The sequence below is a fragment of the Phascolarctos cinereus genome, unplaced genomic scaffold, assembly GCF_003287225.1.
Source record: "Phascolarctos cinereus isolate Bilbo 61053 unplaced genomic scaffold, phaCin_HiC Scaffold_4;HRSCAF=312, whole genome shotgun sequence".
Lineage (NCBI taxonomy): Eukaryota > Metazoa > Chordata > Mammalia > Diprotodontia > Phascolarctidae > Phascolarctos > Phascolarctos cinereus.
In genome coordinates, this window is record NW_027555847.1 from 226,437,109 (window position 1) to 226,457,115 (window position 20,007).

Consider the following 20,007-nt stretch of genomic DNA (forward strand, 5'->3'; position numbering starts at 1 on the left):
AAAGACAGTCTCTGCCCTCAAGAAGCTTACAACCTAGTGGAGGTAGACAACACACAAAAGGAAGCTGGAAAGAGGGAGAAACAGCAGGCAGAATTAGGTATGAGGGTATCTTATTCCATGCAGCTCAACCAGGCAAAGATGCAGACAGAAAATGGAGAATTAGCTGGAAAGTCCAGGTCTTAACCTCTATAAAGGAAAGCTCTGGGAGGAGTTTAGTACTCCATCCTCCATCCTTGCAATTACAGGGAATAGAGGCCAAGGGAGTTGGGAAGGTGTTGAGTTTCCAAGACTGAGTTAAATAGCACAATAAGGAGAGTTCAGGTGATCAGCTTGTGCTGGGAGGGCATCTTGCTTTGTGGAGTTCAAACCAAGCAGAGCTTTCTTTGTACCTATTTTGTATTAAATTTTCTGTGTAAGTGTTGCTTCTCCTCTGCTCCTTAAGGGTAGGAGGTGTTTCTTTCTTGTCTTCATCTCCCTAGCCCCAAGTGTAGGCACTTCATAAATACTTGATTAATGAATAAATCTTTGACTCTGTGATCAACGCCACCCTCATGTCCCATATCCTCAGGTGCCAAGTCATGCAGATTCTATGCCCGTAATTTCTCCTGTATGTTTTTTTTTCCCTACTCAAATGGCCCTTGTTCAGGTCTTTGCAACCATCCACTACCCTTACAATTCCAACAGTCTCCTAATTGGACTTATAGATGATTCCAGTCTCTTTCATCTCTATCTCTCCACAGATCTTTTCAAATAATCTTCCTAAAGCAAACATCTTGTCAATCTCCTATTTAAGTACTTTTGGCGACTCCCTATTACCTCCAGGATAAAATAAAGACTACCCAGCTTGGATTTTAAAATCTTGTGCTATCTCACTTTAAATCACCTTTCTTAGGTATATTACCCCCTTCACAGTACCAGTCAAAATGGCCTAGTTATCATTTAATGCACACAATATTCCATCTCCCAATTTTGTGCCTTGGAAGAGTCTGTCCCCCATCCCTAGAAGGCAAGGGCTTCTCCCCTCTGCCTCTTACAATCCTCAGCTTGTGTCAAATGTCACTTCCTGATGCCCCAAATTTATGCCAGTGTTCTCTCTCCTCTTCTCAAATTCACGTGTGTAAAAATGCACAGACAACACCCATGTGTGTTTACGTGTATTCTTACAGTAGCATGTAATCCCCTTGGAAGGTGGGGCTGTTGTTAGTTTTATCACTGTGTCCTAAGGTCATAGCAGGCATGCACTAAATACTACTGGATACTATTAGCAAGCAATAGGGAGTCACCAGAGAATCCCCAGCCGGAGAATTCCCGTGAGTCTTCTATGCCAGTGAGATTCATCTGGCAGCCAAGTGCACTATGAGTGAGAGGAGGCAGAGGCAGGCCTAGAAGGCCTTGCTCGAAAGCTGTTACAAAAGTGCTGAGCTCCTGATCAGAAAACTGATCCTTCTGACCCCCAAATCATTCCCCACATAACACTCTGACGTGCAAGTCAGATGTGCGACTTTCTACAATTACTATGTCATGTATTTTTCTAACAAAACAAAACAACACTTAAAGAAAGATATACTTGACCAAAACAGAAATAATGAATTGTATCAGAGGACTTCTCACTGACTCAGGGTAAAAAAAAAAAAAAGATATGGTTTAGTAGAAAGACCACTGGATTTAGAGACAGAGGTTTTGGGTTCAAAATATGGTCGTCCTACTTACTAACTATGTAACCTTGAGTTAAGGTGCCTACACCTCTCTGAGGCCCAGCTTCCTCATCTGTAAAATGAGATAAGTGGCTGTGAAATGATCTCTAAGGTCCCTGCTATGAAGTCATGACGATGGGAACAGAAAGGGCAAAGGTAAATGGAACTTTCTATTACAGACAATAAAAGATCCTTATGGAAACAGGCCCAAGATCATTGATACAGGAAGAATTAAGTCTATACTCAACTTCAGAGAGCAGAAAGTTTGGAATTATATTTGGATATAAATAATTCTGAAAGGGACAGATGTACTATTCTCACTAGAAAGCATTCTGATAGTATATTCCTTATGAGGAAGAAAAAATAATTGTTTAATTAAAACCTCTGCATGTCCCCAAAGTTTGAGGATTTGGGAAAACTATTTTCCAAAAAGCCAAAGAATTACAATTGTCTAGACAGGAAGTGATTAAGGCATAAGCAAGGATTTCAACAGAGACACTGACAAGGTAAAGGTGAACATCGGTTATGCTGTAGAGACTATGAGTAAGATGACAGGCAAGGAAGAGCTTCAAGGTCAGGAAGGACCCTGGAAGGAAAAACTTCAAGATCAAAAGTCTAGAAGATACCTACCCAATTTGGAGACTAGGGACAAGGAGAGTTAAGAAGGCAGATACAGGGAGATACATGCTTTAATACTTCAAAATATCTGTGACTTTTATCAGTGTGGGCACTCTCTCCACCAATGTAGAATGAAAGCCCTCAGTGCCTCAATAAATGATTTCATGAATTATGTCTAGAAAATTCATCACCAGGTGGTTAACTCTTTCTTGATCTGCCTCACCATAATCAGACCGATGCTTAGAAAAGTCTATTTACTGCTACTGTACTCAAAGTCTTTCCAGCTAGGTAACATATGCTACTGTCACAGTCTTCAAGAACTCAAGGTCACCTTATATTTAGGATAATTTATCCTTTAAAAGGCAAAGTTAACGAAAATACAGGAAGGATGCACATCCTACATATTTACAAATGTCATAAAAATGATGCTCAGAAATTGCTCTAAGGATGGTAAAGCAAAGAGGTTAAACAGCTTGAGAGATTCAACTAAAGAAGAGAATGTGGGTATTGGGGTGCCTTTTTTAAAACCAGCTTTTATTAAGCCTCTTCTGTGCCAAGCACTGTGCTAATAAATAATGTGAGCATTTAAATGGAAAGATTCTTACCAAGAAGGAAAGGAGTGGGGGGACGGGGGTGGAACGGGACAAGACGTATTGGCCTCTTGCCAGGAAATCAGTTTGTACTGAGGATGAGTGAAAGTAAAACTGTCAGAAAGAAGGCAGTTTCTCTACAACAATAAGCAGGCAGTTACAACAGGAATGAGACTTGGAAAAGCAAGTCAAGACTACTTTGGTTAAGAAAAGGAAAATAAAGTTAAGCTTAGGTTTGAGAGCAATTATGGGAGAGAAATTAGAAGCCCCAATGAATCTGAAGAAATAACAGCAATCATTCTGTTATAATGAAACAGAACCTATTTGGAAATTTAGATTGTCGACTTAAAAAAAAAACCTTTAAAGCCATCTTCATTGCAATATGAGCTATCACAAAGAAAACAAGAGAGACATGAAAATTCCAACACATCAAAGTATTATGAGATTATGCAGTTCAGGGTTCTTCTAAATAATAACCTTATTTAATACTTCTAAAATAAATTCATTTTAATGAAACTGAACATTGTAATTAAGGACAGCGTGTGTCCCCAAAGGAGAGATACAAAAAATACCCTCCTCTCTTCTTTAGAGATTTGGGTGTAGAATAGTTCATACACTTTCATATGAGGTTCATATGTTGGTTAGCTTTATGGAATTGCACGCGTGCCCTCCCCTTTAATATTTTTTGTACAAGTTAAGGGTTCACCAGATAGGAGAAAGGAGCAATTTATTTGAAAATGAAAGTGATGTAAAAACAAAAGATAACAAATTTTTTAAACATTCATTTTATACATACAGCTTTTAAGGAATATATATCTATGGCGCAAATTTACTTCAATAGAGACTTCTTCAAGTTTCAAGTTTAAGTAGACTGCAAAAGAATTATATTGCACGGGTTTAAAGGTCCAGCTTCAAAAAGGAAATGGCTAAGGACTTGTACTTCCTGACAGCCTTCTTTTGCTACAGACCCCAAGTTCCTTCTTATATATTTTTCTTACAAAGGGAGTATCTATGAAAGCTCTTGCAGCAGTAAGAGCAGCAGCCGTTTGATGTCTCCACTGCACTAGGAAGATTAAATTAGCATCACTGACATGCTTGTATATTTTAAGGTGTGAATACATATGCTATTTAAAATAAGTTATTACAGCCAGGCTAAAACCTAAGCAGCAGAAAGGCAGAATAACTCAAATCTCACCGGGCCACTCCACCATAGTCCAGGCCTTCTTCACCACGGAATTTCACCATTAACCTCTTTTTTAAGTCTTTTGGTCTCATCTTCATTATCTGACGGTAAGATTCCTGGATACGAAAACAACAGTTTTCAGAGAGGTGGCTCTTTCCATTCTTCTCAAAAATCATAACGGCTTTGAAAACAGATTTTCTATAATGATATGAGTTAACAGGAAGTTTTTGAATCAGAGTTTCTTTCATTAGGCATGCAGCTTGTTTATTTCTCCATTCTTTTTGTCGTCTTGCACACTGATACGTGTTAAAATACAAAAGTCAGTCAATAAATATTTATTAAGTGCCTACTAGCAGCTAATGTTATAGTGAAGGGAAAGTTAGCATTTAATTGTAAATGAAATTTTTGATTACTTCAGGACATCCATTTTGATGGCAGACTCTCTAGAGTAAAGATAACTCTCAACATAACTCAATAGACTTTAACCAAAATGAAGACCTCATTTATAGAACTAAAATTTTAATGGAATAACTATTAGTCAGTTTCTATTCCTTTCCAGGAGAGAATGAAAAAAATTCCCTGGCAATCAAAACTCAGCTGAGTTTCCCTTTAAAAAGGTTCTAAAAATCATATGAAATTTAACAATATAAGAACATAGAACCCCCTTCTAAAATTACCAGCTAAGTACTTTCCAGGCCCTTGTATCCCATGAAAATAGGGAATTGATTTGACTCTTCCTTGTCCCCAACTCAACCTAAGCTCCAAATTAGCAGTAGAAAAACTTGCCATGGGTTGCAATGAGTTTTAAATAAAACTTCTGTTTTACTCTTGTAAGCACTGGGCTTGTGAAGGTAGGAGGGAGGAAAAAGAGAAAAGAATACTGCTAACAGTGAAGTCTATCTAAATTTAGGAAAATTAATAAATTAGCTATGAGATTACATATGTACCTCAGTATCAGCAATAATAATGAAAATTATTCTAAGCATTAAGAAAATCAGTGTAAATGAATGTACAGAAAGAACACTGGAGTAGGCCCAGGAAACCAATTCTAGTTTCAGCTTGGTGGCAAGTGTAGTCTTTAGATCTCAGTTTTCTGATATAAAAAAGGAGGGGCAGGAGAAGGGTGAAGAGTTTGGAACAGATGCTCCATAAAGTTCCCCCAAAATTCTAAGATTATGAATTTTCCTCATTTGAAACCAAAAGTTCTCAAGGGGGAGATCACAACTCTCTCTTCAGTGCTGACTTATGTCTCATTAACTCAGAAGCCATCCCTAAAAATGTGAAGCATTTAAACCTCGCTGTCTGCTGCTTTGCAGTTTGCCTCTGCTCATCTGACATTAATTCAGAAAGACTGACATTTCACTTCTTCCTGCTTTTATCCCTACAGTATTGGCTGATGTCCAAACAGGATCAAGATGCGGTGGGATGCTTTAGGGTTTTTAGGGATATCTGTTTTGAGACGTGGTCTTAAGGGACCCCCTGTGGAGGAACTTACTAGGAGGGATACCCATTACTTTGGTAGAGTTTTATATTGATAAAGTCTAAGTATTTGTTGGCATCTTGCATAGGAACTGTCTGATCTGAAGAATAAATTTCATAAGAAACTAGTTACACAGGAAAGAGAGAAATCAAGAATTAGGAAAGTACTAATCGTGAGAAGTGCTACACATGCCTGCTGCTATACAAGGACTGTACAGGTGTAAACTGCAGGCACACCAAGTATAGTCAGGCACAGAATGGTTTAATATGCTGTATAATACTGGCCTCAATACAAACCACAGGCTTTGGCCTATTCAGGTCTAGGTTTAAACTTCTATCCTGGGGGAATTTTTTTGGGGGGGGTGGGAATGGGGGAAGGGCAATGGGAGGACGGGGTGGGTGGCGTGCAAGTGCATTTGCAATTCTATTGGTTAAGGAGATCCCCTCTACCATTGCAAAATCATAGCCCCTGCAGAAATGTGTAATCTCAGAGAGCTGCCTGGGCACTGACTTACACTGGGTCACAGGGCTTGTATCAGAAGGGGAACATGAACCCAGCTTTTCCTGATTCCCAAGGCAGCTCCTCTAGCCCCTATGCCATGCCACCTTTCTTAAGAGGAAACATGATCCTAAAAATATTCAGGCCTTACACGTACTCCAAGCTCCTCCTGCCCCATTTGGAAATGAAACCGATGCCTAAATATGAAACAAAAAGTAAAAGCAGATCTCACTGAAACAAAGAAACTACTTACAGAATGGTTCATTTATATCAGTTTCTGCTCAGTACAATATAGCTTTATTGGTGAGTGGGCTACCTTATAGATCTATAATCTATGTCTTATTCAGAGCTATAGGTATACCTCAAATATTTCTTCTCTGGATACTTCTATGCGACAATGCCCAGCTTGGGGTTGTTGAAGAGAAAGTTCATGTCTAAGGACTTTTAATTTCTGTACTAAATCTCTCTCATATCTCTGGGCAGGAAGCTCTTCATCTTCTAATGACCCTTCATTCGGCACTGACAAAGGCTGGCTGGGTTCCTTTAGTTGGCATTGGTGACTAAAAAGAAAAATAAAAGTAAAATTTATTCCAAAAACCAAAGGCCTGAGAAATACAAATTGTTTGAAATTGTCATTATAGACTAAACATGTATAATCTATATTGAACTGTCTGCCTTCTCAACAAGGGAAGGGGGAAGGAAGGGAGAGAATCTGGAACTCAAAGTTTCAAAAATGAATGTTAAAAATTGTTTTTACATGTAACTAGGGAAAATAAAATACTAAATAAAGAAAAAAATCTCATTATGATAATATATATAGCATCATTATAAAATAATTCATTACATAGACTAAGGACATTTATTAATCCCAGGAAACATAACTATATATCACAAATTACAAATACATCATTTTCAACCTATAACATGGTAGTTGCCTCTGTCAGATTACATTAATATTTTAAAGAAAGCTTTATTATATTTGATATATAAGTAGAAAGTCTACCAAGCAACTTTTTTCCTTTGACCCTAATATTGTAATCTACAAAATGGTACTATGCCACTTTACTTCTGGGCAGCTTGCCAATTAAAATCTGAAATATTATAAAAGGAGTTAATACTTAATGATGCACCTCTAGGGATATATATGAGAAAGAGAGAGAGAGAGAGAGAGAGAGAGAGAGAGAGAGAGAGAGAGAGAGAGAGAGAGAGAGTGTGTGTGTGTGTACATATACATACATAATATGCAAATAATATAGGTCAAATCCAATTATAACCAACCACATTACAGCACTGCAAAACCAAAGAGATTTTCAAGCCTAGACACTTATTTCCTGCAATTTTAAAGTGAATAAAATTCTAGTAAAAAGAACTGAAAAAGTATGTTGTAAGAGCATTTGATTCATACAAATTCTGCTACAAATATCAGATATCATAGAGGAGAGCTGTGATGCTTTGTTGTAAGAGCATAACTAATCTCAGACAATAAATGTAGGATCTGCAACAATTCTCAAATCCAAGTTTCCCTACGATGAGGGCAGTAAGTAAGCCCTGATAGGTAACATTATCCATTATGGATAGCATTTACAGTGAGTGCTGAGTGGGCATTGATGAAAAATCTCATTTTACTTCTCCAGCATGAAGAACACATTAAGGGCTATGACATTTCATTAGAGTGTTGCTTACATAAGAGTTTTATTAATGGAACTGCTTAATAATAGTTTCCATGAGTTTTATTTAAGACATATAGAAAAAAGAAAAAGGTGGCAATAGCATATGGCTGCAGTGCTGTTGTACTGTTTATAGATAATTTCAGGCTTTAAAATACGTGAATGCCCAAGAAACACTTAGAAGTTTTTACTACATTTATTGCTTACTAATACCATAGAGCAGTTATATTAGGAAAATGTTTACTCAGAGCCTGAAGCTAAATTGTAAATTAAAGTGAAAAACAAAAACTTACTTCATAATATGATGTAATCTTGGATCTGTGAACTGGGTTGTTCGGTTATTGTGATCTACAAAATATATCCTCCCAGAAACTGTACTTCTAACTTCCCAGCCTGGTGGTAGGGGCCCAAGTTCATCACAATTCACACTGTTAAGGTCTCTATCAATATAAAAAACAGACAAAGATCAGTCCATCTTAGAAAGGTGAAGTGAATGAATTGCTCATTGAAACCATAGCATTACAATTCTACTAAATGGTGTGGTCATTTGACCACAGGGTCAAACATATAAGTTATGTTGAGAACAGTTAACTGCCTTTCAGATAAGCCACAATGCAGCAGGAAAATATGACAACCCAAAATTAAACATTCAGGGTTTGAAACCATTTGATGTAAGAAGAATTTGTTTCACCTAGGTGTTCTAATGCTTACATAAGAGAAAGGGAGGAGTGAAATGATACTGCAGCATTATGTGACTTAAAACATTCCTGAATTCACAAAGTTAATACTATATTCCCTTGAGTTACACACACTCCCATCCAGCACCAAATTTTTCAGAGGTGACAAGTCTATGCTAACTGTTGTTTGAAAAGCTGATGACATACATGTCACCCAACACTCCTGAATCATGGGACACGATGAACATGAAGAAGTCAGAGAAGCACAGGGAGACATACACACATAGCTGCAAAGTGCAGTAAACAGAAGCAGGAAGACAATGCATGCCACGCCTACAATCATGTAAATGGAAATACAAAAAAATATGAAACTGAACACTGTATAATATAGCTATCAAGGCTGCTCCCAAAGAGATGAGAAAATGTCCTTCCCTCCCTTTTCTGCATAGGTGAGGCCTATAGAGAGAAACATTGCATACTGTCAAGCTCAGCTAATGTGTCCACAAGTTTTGCTGAGAGGCCTTTCCTCCCTTTTTTTATTCTTGTTACATGAGATAATTCTCTGGGGATAGGAGGAAGTAAGGAACGTAACATAAAAACAGAAGATAGCAATAGAAACTTTTTAAAATGTTAAAAAAACCAAAACAAAACTCAAACCTTTTTCACAATGATAAAGAGGTCGCCCAGGAAGTGAGCCTTGTTACCTCAAAGCTAGCATTCTTTTAAGCAAGCATTTCTCAATCTAATCATTTGGTTAATTATTTAGACAGAAGAGGGTTCCACTGCTGCCTGTGTGACGGTAGGCAAGGCACTCAGCTCCCCTGGACCTTAGTTTCCTCTTCTTTAAAATCTAGGCACTGGACCAGATGCCTTCTAAAGGTCCTTTCCAGCTCTAAATCTACAGTGCTATGCTGCTACATTTTTTAACTAAGACCAAGTAACCTTAATTTTCTTACAGCAGGCACTCGAAAGGCTGGGCTCCTCCTTTGTTTTCAGATAGTTAAATTCTAATTACGGATCATGAAGTGTAAGTTCACCCTAAACTCATCCTACACTGATGCAACCTAAGCCCAGATGAAACAAATTTTAGAGAAGAAGAGAGGGAGCTTTTTAAACAGCTTTTTAAAACAAAATTTTAATAACTAAATAACATTAGATAGCAATGCTGTCCTCAGACTGAAAAACAAAAAGCCACGAGATGCTTCACAGCAAAAATGAGGCATCTATTTGACCTGACTTTAGAGGTGTTGATTCACAGTCGGGAATTTTTTTGGAAGTGATCCAAAGTATTTTAATAATTTTTGTTTTGTTTTTATTTTATATAGCATCTTATTTATTCTAATTACATGTAGAGACAATTTTAAACACTCATTTTTTAAATAAAATTTTAAGTTTCAAATTTTCTCCCTTCCTCCCTAAGAGGGTAAGTAATTTGACATTTAATCATGTAAACCCTATTTCTATATTAGCCATGTTGTGAAAGAAGAAACAGTTTGCAAAAACTTTGTAATATGCAAACACACACACACACACACACAAAATAAAGTGAAAATAGTATGCTTTGATCTATATCCAGACTCCATTAGTTCTTTCTCTGGGAGTGGATAGCACTTTCTATCATGAGTCTTTTGGAATTGTTTTGGATCACTGTATTGCTGAGAAGAACCAAGTGAATCATAGTTCATCACTGCACAATGTTCCTATTACTACAATGTTCTCTTGGTTCTGCTCACTTCAATTTGCATCAGTTCATGTAAGTCCAGGCTTTTCTGAAATCCACCTACTCATCATTTCTTATAACACAATAGTATTCCATTATATTCACATACCACAATTTGTTCAGCCATTCCCCAATTGATGAGCATCCCCCCAATTTCTAATTCTTTGCCACCACAAAAAGAGATGACATAAATATTTTTGTACCTGTAGATCCTCTTCCATTTTTTATGATCTCTTTGGGATACAGAGCTAGTAGTGGTGTGGGGTACTACCTCCATTCGAATTTCTCTAATTAATAGTGACTTAGAGCATTTTTTCACATGACTACAGATAGCTTTGATTTCTTCATCTGAAAACTGCTTGTTCATAACAGAAGGGAATTTTATAGAGAAATTAATTTTACCCAGGTAGATGCCATACAGCCCAAAGAACAGGAGCAAAGGGGAAAGGAAGATTTTGGCAAATTAGAATTTCTTTTTCTTTCCTTTTTTTTTTTCTCGTGAATTTCTTTAGAACAGAGTTCACAACCACTAGGAAGAGAGTAAGACAGAAGAACCACTAGGAAGAGAGTAAGACAGAAGACAGAGAGGGTCAGACTCTTTCTTCAAAGATGAACCTACTTTGGTTTTAAATAAGACTATGCATCTGGAAGGTTGTATCTGAGTTTCAAATAAGATCGACTTTATAGAGTACATCTGTTTTAATCAGGGGCAAGAAAGGAGGTCTCTTTTCAAGATATCTGATGTGCTGATCAGTTTTTAAATGATTCACTTATGTTTCAGCTGCTGTCAGTTATAATATGCTGAAAGGCTGGAAAAGAGCAGCAGGGCTGTGCTGAATGAAAGTCACTAAGGAAATGTAAGACTACTGTAATAAGAGGAGTCATTCTGCTGCTTCAAAGTTTAGAGTTTCAAACCTAATGGGCCGCATCAGCCATACTTGGGGATCCAGGCAATCATCAGCTAGGAAAACAGCTCTGATCATGTGTAGCTGTGGAGACGTACCTTGGTATTCTAGGGTCATGCCATGTGCTCACGCCAGTCTGTGTGTGCAAAAAGTAAACCTGTCCTTGGACTGTTGTTCTTTGTTCTGCACAAAAGATTAAAAAACCAAAAGAGCAATTTCAATTACTTAAAATGTGAATTTAGGAAAAATTTCAAACAATCCCATCAGTTCCTCTCTCAAGTGTCTGAACATCTTTATTGTAAATAGTGCTGCTAATTTATACCTCCCACAGCAGAATACAATCTGAAAACAATGGCGGCTAGCTTCTGACCACAATTTACTCGTAAGATGCTTATCCAACTTGCTCAGATATGGTGCACATCCACCACCTTATGTTAGCTACATTCCTGAACTTAACTGCTTAATTAGTACTTACGTAATGCTGACCTTAGCTTTCCTTTCTTTATCCTCAGATGACTATTACTTTTACTTCCATCTCCCAAATCTAAATTACAATCTTTCCTCACTTAGTGAAGATTTTTGCTTTTGTACTTTTCTATTAATGGTCATCTCTTCATTTCCACCTTGATACCATCCTTTCTACGCTGGAATTAGGGAACATGATAAATCTTCCCTTGCTGCCTCATAGGTCACTTTCATTTGCTATTCTAAACTCTACTTACTATTTCTTCTTCCTAGCATGGGGCAGAAGCTAGTGCTGACAAGTCACAGGTAGATTTACTGTCACCTTTTTACAGGTACTTGCTTCTCTTCATATTTATGCAGATAGCACCCACAACTTTTCAAGCCTGTTATCACTCTTAAGGTGCCTGCTTTTACGCTAACAAACTACAAGTGCAAGCATACAAATCATGAACATAGAGAAGCAACTTGAAACACTTTGGCTAACATTATGGGTAAATTTACCATAGCCTTCAGGTAGGTCAGGGGATTGGTGGCCATGTGGTCGGTTCTGAGGGGTCTGTATATGACCTCGGACCTCAGGATTTCGAAGTCTCTGTGCCTGAAGTCTTTGATCCTGACTTGGAGATTCCACAAATCTGCAATTTCCTCCACCTGCAGCACCAGTACTGTCTGTATATGGGGCTGGTTCCTCCATAAAGCAGCTAAGTGGCCTTCCAGGACCTGAATCTTCATATACCGTTCTGAAACAGGAAAAGTCACAATGTAAAAGAGGCCAAAATTTCCAGGTTAACAAATTTGGAATCTTAAAAATTAAACTAGTTTCATCACATACACTAAACCTATTTCTTTTATTTTGTCAAATACAGGGTCCCAATCATTTTGTTCTACAACCTTTCACTAGGAATCATTTAACAGAAAAGATAGTGTATTTCAAGAATTCAAGGTTAAAGGAACCTGTATTAGAAATGTCATCTAGGTCACCAAAGACTCTTCTATAGGGACATCAGTGACTGAAAATCATGCTTGCTCTGTGAAGGAAGCTCATGTGACTGACTGAAGTACAAGAAATAGGAATTCATTTTTCCCTCAGTTAAAATCCAAATAATCACTGTCATATTTTTTCCATGTAATTTACTGTCTAGGATGCATATAATGGAGTTCAAATTTTAAATACTTTTAAAACATAAATCTTTACATTTCTAGCTAATTTTATAGACAAGTTTATGTTTTATAGACTATTTTCTCTCATGAGCAAGAATTTGATGACATAATTATTCTATTGCATTGTAATACTTCGCAAGCATTCATCAGAGTACAGTGGCATATGAAGAACCCGCTTGTCATTCAGAAGTGATCTCTTCAGTTATACATACCCTTCATTTTCTAAGAGTCCTCTGCAGTCCACAACAGAGCCTCCAGTGCCTATTCTGTCTCGTGTCTGTAAACTGACTAAAAAAGCAAAGGAAATCATGCATTAACACCCATCATCATCTCCTCCTACGGTAACTTGTGATCCACAGTGGATTTCTAACTTAAAAAGTAAGGCAAATGCATTCCTATAACCCCAAGGAGGAAGCAATTTCTCCTACTAGAAGACAGCACTGCTGTAACAGAATATCCTTTGTGACAACTGCTAAAATTAAGGTCAGAAAAAGGTATTTTATTTCTGAAAAGCTAGATCCTCAATTTCTTTCCAAGTTCTGAAGTTTTTAAAGATGATAATTCACTTTGGTTAAAGAGATACACAGATGGCACTGATAACAAAGGACAAAATGTAGGAAAGCAAAACTTTGGATATTCAGTACCACTAGATGTCACCATCAAGGGAACTGATAAAACCTCTGGCTCAGTTTTTTTTTCTCCTCCTGCTGAACATCAAAAAGAAACCAAGAGAGAAACAAGCAAGAATGTGTACATCCCAAGCAAATGGGTATTTTTTTAAAATTTAAAGTAGTCTTCCTAACTTACTCACCATGACCAAATCTACCACTGTAATCTCTCCAGTGCATAAAGTCATAATGTTGTTTAACTTGTCATATAGAATTTTCCTTTGATTGCCTGTGGTGATGGCCATCACTTTCTACTCCAAGGAACTTACCCTAAGTAATGTGGGTAGGAATTGTCATATCTACCCCAGTACCCTGATCAATAGTGGCACTATTAGCAAGGCAATAATTTAAAATGAACTACCACATATGTAATATATGTGTTATGTATAGTTTGCCAAGGTTTTGCCAGCTTTTTTTTGGTAACTAAAACTTCCACTTGCTATAGTTTACATTAATAATAAATTCCTTAAAATATTCTTTTGCCATTCATGCAACATGATGGACCTTCTGAGAAAAAGATAATTTCCCCAATTCTTCATAAAGAGACATCATTATTGTAATCGATAACTACATAAAACACTGAAAAATTAAATGCCCATTCAAATACACATTAAATCTGCACTATAAGGCCTTTTAGCACAACTGTCATTTCATAATCATCTTGAAATGATATCACAAAGGAGAAAAGGATGACAGTAATAAGCACTACAAAATGACAACGAATGGTTTGAGATAGCCCTGGTGTCTATTTCATCCTTTAAAGTGTTTGTGATTTTGTAGAAAGGTCCTTCTAAACACTTGCCAATGATGACATGCTTTTTTTTCAGACATGAAGTCATGCTATGATTTTACAGAGAGGAGAAAATGCTTACCCACTATTTGGCCACGAACTGCATCTGTATCTGTGGGGTTTAGTTTGCATAGATCCAAACGCTGGTCTGCAAACAAACAATTTGAAACTTAACTCGAGGAAACATTAAGTGAGGAGTAAGGTATAAAATTTGTTTTCGGTATTCAAATAAATAGTGCCTGTTTAAGTCTTTTGTAAATTGTATTAAAAGTGAGAAAACAAGCCCTTCGTTCTTACATCCAGTATCTTTTAATCTGCTGATGGCATTGGAGAGGAGACGCACACATCCTAGGAAGCCAGCTCCCTGTTTCTTGTGGATTTTCTTGTGGTTCCACACACTAATGGTTATCGAATCGGTTTTTCCAACATATCTGAAAAGATTGTATAATACATGGAAAACTCAATTTAAGTTCTGGTTCTACATTACGCCATCTGATTAAAACTATGCAAAAGATTCTTCATCAGACCCCTTTAAATATAATGTCTTGTATATACAATCAGAGTTCAATACATGTTGACTGTTAGCAGATTTTAACAGTGGCCTTATAAACTGTGTTTTTTTTGGGATTTAGCCAATGGTATATCCAAATACAAATAATTCAATTCAATGAATATTGATTTAAACAGCTCCTGTGTTCAAGGAACTCTATACGATGTGTTGGGGACACAAAAACGAAAGACAACAATTGCTACCCTGAAGGAACTTACAACCTTTAAAGGAATAAGACACATATAAATAAGTATGGTGCAAAGGAGAACACGAAAATGGGAAAGGAGAAGTACAAAGTGTTATAAAAAATATGATGGGAGGCTTAGTGGATGAGGGGGCATCTGAGGTAGGGATTTAATAAGGAAGGATTTCAGTAGGCAGACAAGTGGGGGAAATTAATTTAAGACATGAGGGATAGCCTGAGCAAAAATGTGTGGAGTAAAGAACAGGACAAGATCAGAAAATTGTTAATGGGCTAGTTGGCTGCTAAGCAGGTGTATGAAGAGAAGTAAAGTGAAATAAGACTAGAAAGGTAGTCTGGGGCCTTAGATTATGGAGGATCTTAAAAGCCAGATTAAGGAATTTGCATTTTATTCTAAAAACAATCAGTAGTCAATGAAGGTTTTTGAGTAATTAGTGCCATTGTGGGGATTAATTACCAGGAAGCTTATTTTGATGCCTGTGTGACTAACAGGCTAAAGCAGAGAAAGACTGGAGGCAAAGAGGATAGGAGCCGTCCATGATGTTGTGGCTAAGGCAAGAGGTCAGGAGTACCTGACCTAAGATGACAGTGCTATCAGTGGGGAGGAAGTCAGGAACAAATATGAGAACGCATCACACAGCAGAATCCTCAGAGAGTAAAGATCACTGAGAGTCTGAGCCTGGGTGATCTGAAGGCCAGTGGTACTGCCAACAGGAAGAGGGAAATTTGGAGGGGTAGATATTTGGGGGGAAACGATGAGTTTGGATAATAAGATTTAGAGCTTAAAGAGAACTTAAAGGTCATCTACTCCAACTCTCTCACTTTGAAGACAAGGAATCTAAATGATCTGCCAAAGGTCACATGGTCAGTAACAGAGCCAGGATTCAGACTGGGGTGGGCCATAGAGCCTTCTGTCCCAACATGGCAGTCAGAGACTAAAAGTGATGAAAACTTCATAAACAGGGATTTTGGAACTTAAGTAATATATTTTTAAAACTAACAAAGCTAATCTGAAAAGCAGTATAGCACAATGGCTAGAAGGCTGGCTTTCAAGTCTAGGAGACTTGGGCTCAAGCCCACCTCTAACAAACGTGAGCTGTGTGACCACAGGGAAGTCCCTTAGCCTCTCAGGCTTCCAAGAGGAGAAGTTACAGATGAACTGCTGATAGATTTTGGTGGAGAGAGTTTCTATATGAGGCATTCTGTACCATGAGGAACTCCTAGGTCTGGACTCTCCCCCTTGCTCCCTCTTCCTATTACCCTCAAGGCCTTATAATTTAGTCACCAATTTTGTGGAAAAATGGCTGGTTCATCCCTTAGGGTTTTTGTTTATCTTTTCCCTTTACACATAAGGATATCTCCTTTTGTTTTCCATCAGTGATTTCACAGAACAGTCAACTCACAGGTCATAATGCTGATTCCACTTAGGATCCAATGTGTTTTTCACAGTGTCAGTAGAATGGCACTGACCAGACCCATCAACCACTATTTTTGCAAAGGGGTCAGGAAGTCCTGGACAAGAGAAAAAAGATAAATCTGTAATTTAAATAAACCTATCACCAAAGACATAATGTTAGAGCTACAAGGGATCCTAAAGATCACCTAGCTCAGGAAAGAACATATATACTTATAAATTCCATTCACAGTTGAGAAAGAAGAAACTGTAAAATAATTTATTTTCATTTGGGGTTCTGAAGAAGAGGGGGTTCCCCCTCCAAACAACATCATGTATTGAAATTCAAAGAAGAAAGAGATCTAACTCATCTAAGTTAATACCTAACTAAGAATTTTAAGTATATTTGCATTTATGCTATAAACTCTTGGGCACCTGAAAGTAAATCACTGTAAACTAGAGTCTTAAAAACATGCCACAGGGCAATGTTATAGGGAATAAAGGGCAACTTTATAGGAATAAAGTTTCATGATCATGGGATCTTCGAGACCTTGGAGACCACAAAGTCCAACATTTCTCACTCAAAACATTCACACCCACAACCCTCTCCTCCCCTTTCAGATCTCCACTGAGGAAGCACTCCCTCCCTGATAAGGCATTCCATTCCACTTTTACACACATTTGTCAGGAAGTTTCCCTTTACATTTTGCTGAAATCTAATTCCCTACACGTTCGACATGTTTGCCCTTTGGAATCAAACAAAACAAGTCTAATCTATTTCCAACATGAAGGTTAATTTGGAATATTTGATAATAAATCCCTGATAATTATTACCTTTTATCTCTCCCTGCCCTTCCTGGCTGAACTCCTCAAAAAGGTATCTACAACAGGTGCTTCCACTTTTTCTCCTCGAATTCTCTTTTTCACCCCTTACAATCTAGTTTCTGATTTTAACATTCAACTGAAATTGCTCTTTCCTAAAGTCACCAATGATTTCTTAATGGCCAAATCCAACGGCCTTTTCTCAATTCTCATTCTTTCTGACCTTTCTGCAGCCTTTGACATTATCAATACCTTCTTCTCTTTCATATTCTCTAGATTTTCTAGGTATAACTCTCTCCTCGTTCTTCCCCTACCTATCTGATCACTCCTTCTCTGTCTCCTTTGCTGGATCCTTACCCAGATCACACCTTCTGACTATAGTTGTCCTTCAGGGTTGTGTCCTAGGTCCTCTTCTCTTCTCCCTCTACATTCATTCACTTGGTGATCTCATCAGCCTATGGATTTAATTACTATCTCTATGTTGCCAATTTCCAAATCCACCTCTCCTGCCCCAGTCTCTTTACTGACTCCTAATCTCATATCTTCAATTATTTTTCAGATATCTTGAACTGGATGCCCAGTAGACATCTGAAACTAAACATATCCAAAAACGGAATTCATTACCTTTTCCCTTATACTCTCCCCTGCCACCTTCCCTCTTACTGTAGAGGGCAGCACCATCTTCCTAGTCCCTCAAGTTCAAAATCTAGGAGTCATCCCTGACTCCTCACTATCTCTCACTCCTCATATTCAAGCTATTGCCGAGACTTGACAATCTCACCTTTACAATATCTCTCGAATATACCCCCTTCTCTTCTCAGACATTGACACCACTCTAGCGAAAGCTCTCATCACCTCAGCCTGCTGGTGTGTCTGCCTGCCTCAAGTCTCTCCCCTCTCCAATCTATCTTCCAGTCAGCCACCAAAGTGATTTTCCTAAAGCTCAGGTTGGACTACTGACTTTAAATGTCATCAAGGAATCTTGCTTTCAATATTTTGTTGTCCTATCTGTGAAGAAGTGCCTGCTAGGCAAAAGTTAATTTCAGTGTAGGCCCTGTCCAATTAAGTTCTTAAACAATGGAGTATGAATTAATGAAGCTTTAATATATAAGAAAATCTAGGGGCAGCTGGGTGGCACAGTGGATAGAGTATGGCCCTGAAGTCAGGAGGACCTGAGTTCAAATATGGCCTCAGACCAAACACATGACACTAGCTGTGTGACCTTGGGCAAGTGCTTAACTCCAATTGCCTAAAAACAAACAAACAAAACCCCCCAAATCTAAACTTAATGACAAAGGTGGGCGACTATTTACTATGTAAAATAATTTTCTACTTTATAAAAAAGATTCACAATGAGATCTCTCTAAATAGCAAGCTTTACAGATGAATACAATCCACAGATTCAGAGCTGGAAGTAACCTCAGAAGGCCATCAAGTTCAATTTCCTTCATTTAAAGATGAAGACACTGAAGTACAGAGAGGTTGAGTGTCTTACTGAAGCGGTTAGGTGGCACCATAGTGCACAGAGAACTGGGCCTGAAGTCAGGAACAAGAGTTCAAATCCAGCCTCAGCAGCCTCAGACATGTACTAGCTGTATGATCCACACCATGTCACTTAATCAATGCTGGTCTCAATTTCCTCAACTCTAAAATTGGGGTAATTAGAGCACTTACCTCCCAGCATTGCTGTGAGGATCAAATGAGACGATGTTTGCCAAAAGCACTTAGAACAGTTCCTAGCACATGGCAGGCACCATAAAAATGCTTATTCCCTTCCCCTCGACCAGGGTCACAGTATTAAACTTAAACAGTTAGTGTTTGAAGCAGGATTTGAATCCAGCTCTTCCTGATTCCAAGTCCAGTGTCCTAACCAGTATGTGCCAAAATTCTCTGTGTAGGGGAATGATGGGGGAGGCTTTTCTTCCTCTAAGTTTAAATCTCTAATCTGTGACCACATGAGAATGAAGTCAGGGGTTCTTGTCTAGGCCGGGTTATGTTAGTTCACTCAATAGAGGACAATATTAGGGACAACACAGCCAATGACTTGATTTAGGCGTTTATTTAAAAGATTTAGAAGTTCATAAACATATATGTGTGAAGAATTTTGTAGGTCAGCAGTAACAAGCATTTACTTACTGAAGAAGTCTTTCTTTGCAAGGTTCTTGGCACAAAGTACTGAAAAGAACAACAACAACAAAAAAAAGAGTTAGCACTTGTGAAACAGATTTCACTAAGACTTTTGTTCTACTTTTCTGTAGGAGAAAAAAATCAACAGAAACTCAATTTTCCCTATTATTTGTTTTGCAAATATGATATACTAAGCAATACAATGATGAGCAATTCAAAATTTGTTTTTTCTTGACCCTTTGACATCAACTATTCAAGATAATGGAACATTAGTTTAATTTTCAAGTGATGTTTCTGAAATCTACAAACAGCTTTATTAACAAATATAAAAACACCCCTGTCCCTATGCGATACCTTTGTTTTTCTTTTTTTTAAAAAAAGTTTAAATTACTCCCAGCTGCCTTTACTTTTCTATCTAAGCTAACAGAAAAAAAAGGAAATAGCAACTCTTTATGCATTTCTGGCACTGTGATTAATAATGTGATCTTTGAAATCCAAGCTTCAATGCCTTTATAAAAAAGTAATAATTGCTATACTCGGGTTTTTTTTGGCAAGGCAACTGAGGCTAAATGATTTGCCGAGGGTCACACAGCTAGTAAGTGTCAAGTGTCTGAGGCCTGTTGAACTCATGTTCTCCTGGCTCTAGGGCCAGTGCTCTATCCTTTATGTCACCTACTTGTTCCCAATAGTTATACTTCTTGACGCAGAAAATTAGATAGGCCCAATTAGATTGTCTTTTGATTAAAATGGTTTCTTCCTTTGATTTACCATTCTAGATGGAAAACTGATCCAACTTG

At 37.7% G+C, this 20,007-nt stretch overlaps 1 protein-coding gene across 2 annotated transcripts in view; it reads right to left on the minus strand.

Moving 5' to 3' along the window:
• The window catches only part of SMURF1 (SMAD specific E3 ubiquitin protein ligase 1), a 108,511-nt gene that overhangs the window by 20,117 nt on the left and 68,387 nt on the right, over positions 1-20,007 (minus strand). For both annotated transcript variants that reach the window (XM_021008533.2, XM_021008532.2), the window contains exons 2-11: positions 19,220-19,258; positions 16,272-16,380; positions 14,414-14,547; positions 14,199-14,264; positions 12,871-12,946; positions 11,999-12,237; positions 11,131-11,215; positions 8,024-8,170; positions 6,425-6,623; positions 4,098-4,201 (exon numbers count right to left, since the gene is read on the minus strand). In XM_021008533.2, the coding sequence (XP_020864192.1) occupies positions 4,098-4,201; positions 6,425-6,623; positions 8,024-8,170; positions 11,131-11,215; positions 11,999-12,237; positions 12,871-12,946; positions 14,199-14,264; positions 14,414-14,547; positions 16,272-16,380; positions 19,220-19,258 (1,198 nt within the window). The remainder of the gene's footprint in view (positions 1-4,097; positions 4,202-6,424; positions 6,624-8,023; positions 8,171-11,130; positions 11,216-11,998; positions 12,238-12,870; positions 12,947-14,198; positions 14,265-14,413; positions 14,548-16,271; positions 16,381-19,219; positions 19,259-20,007) is intronic.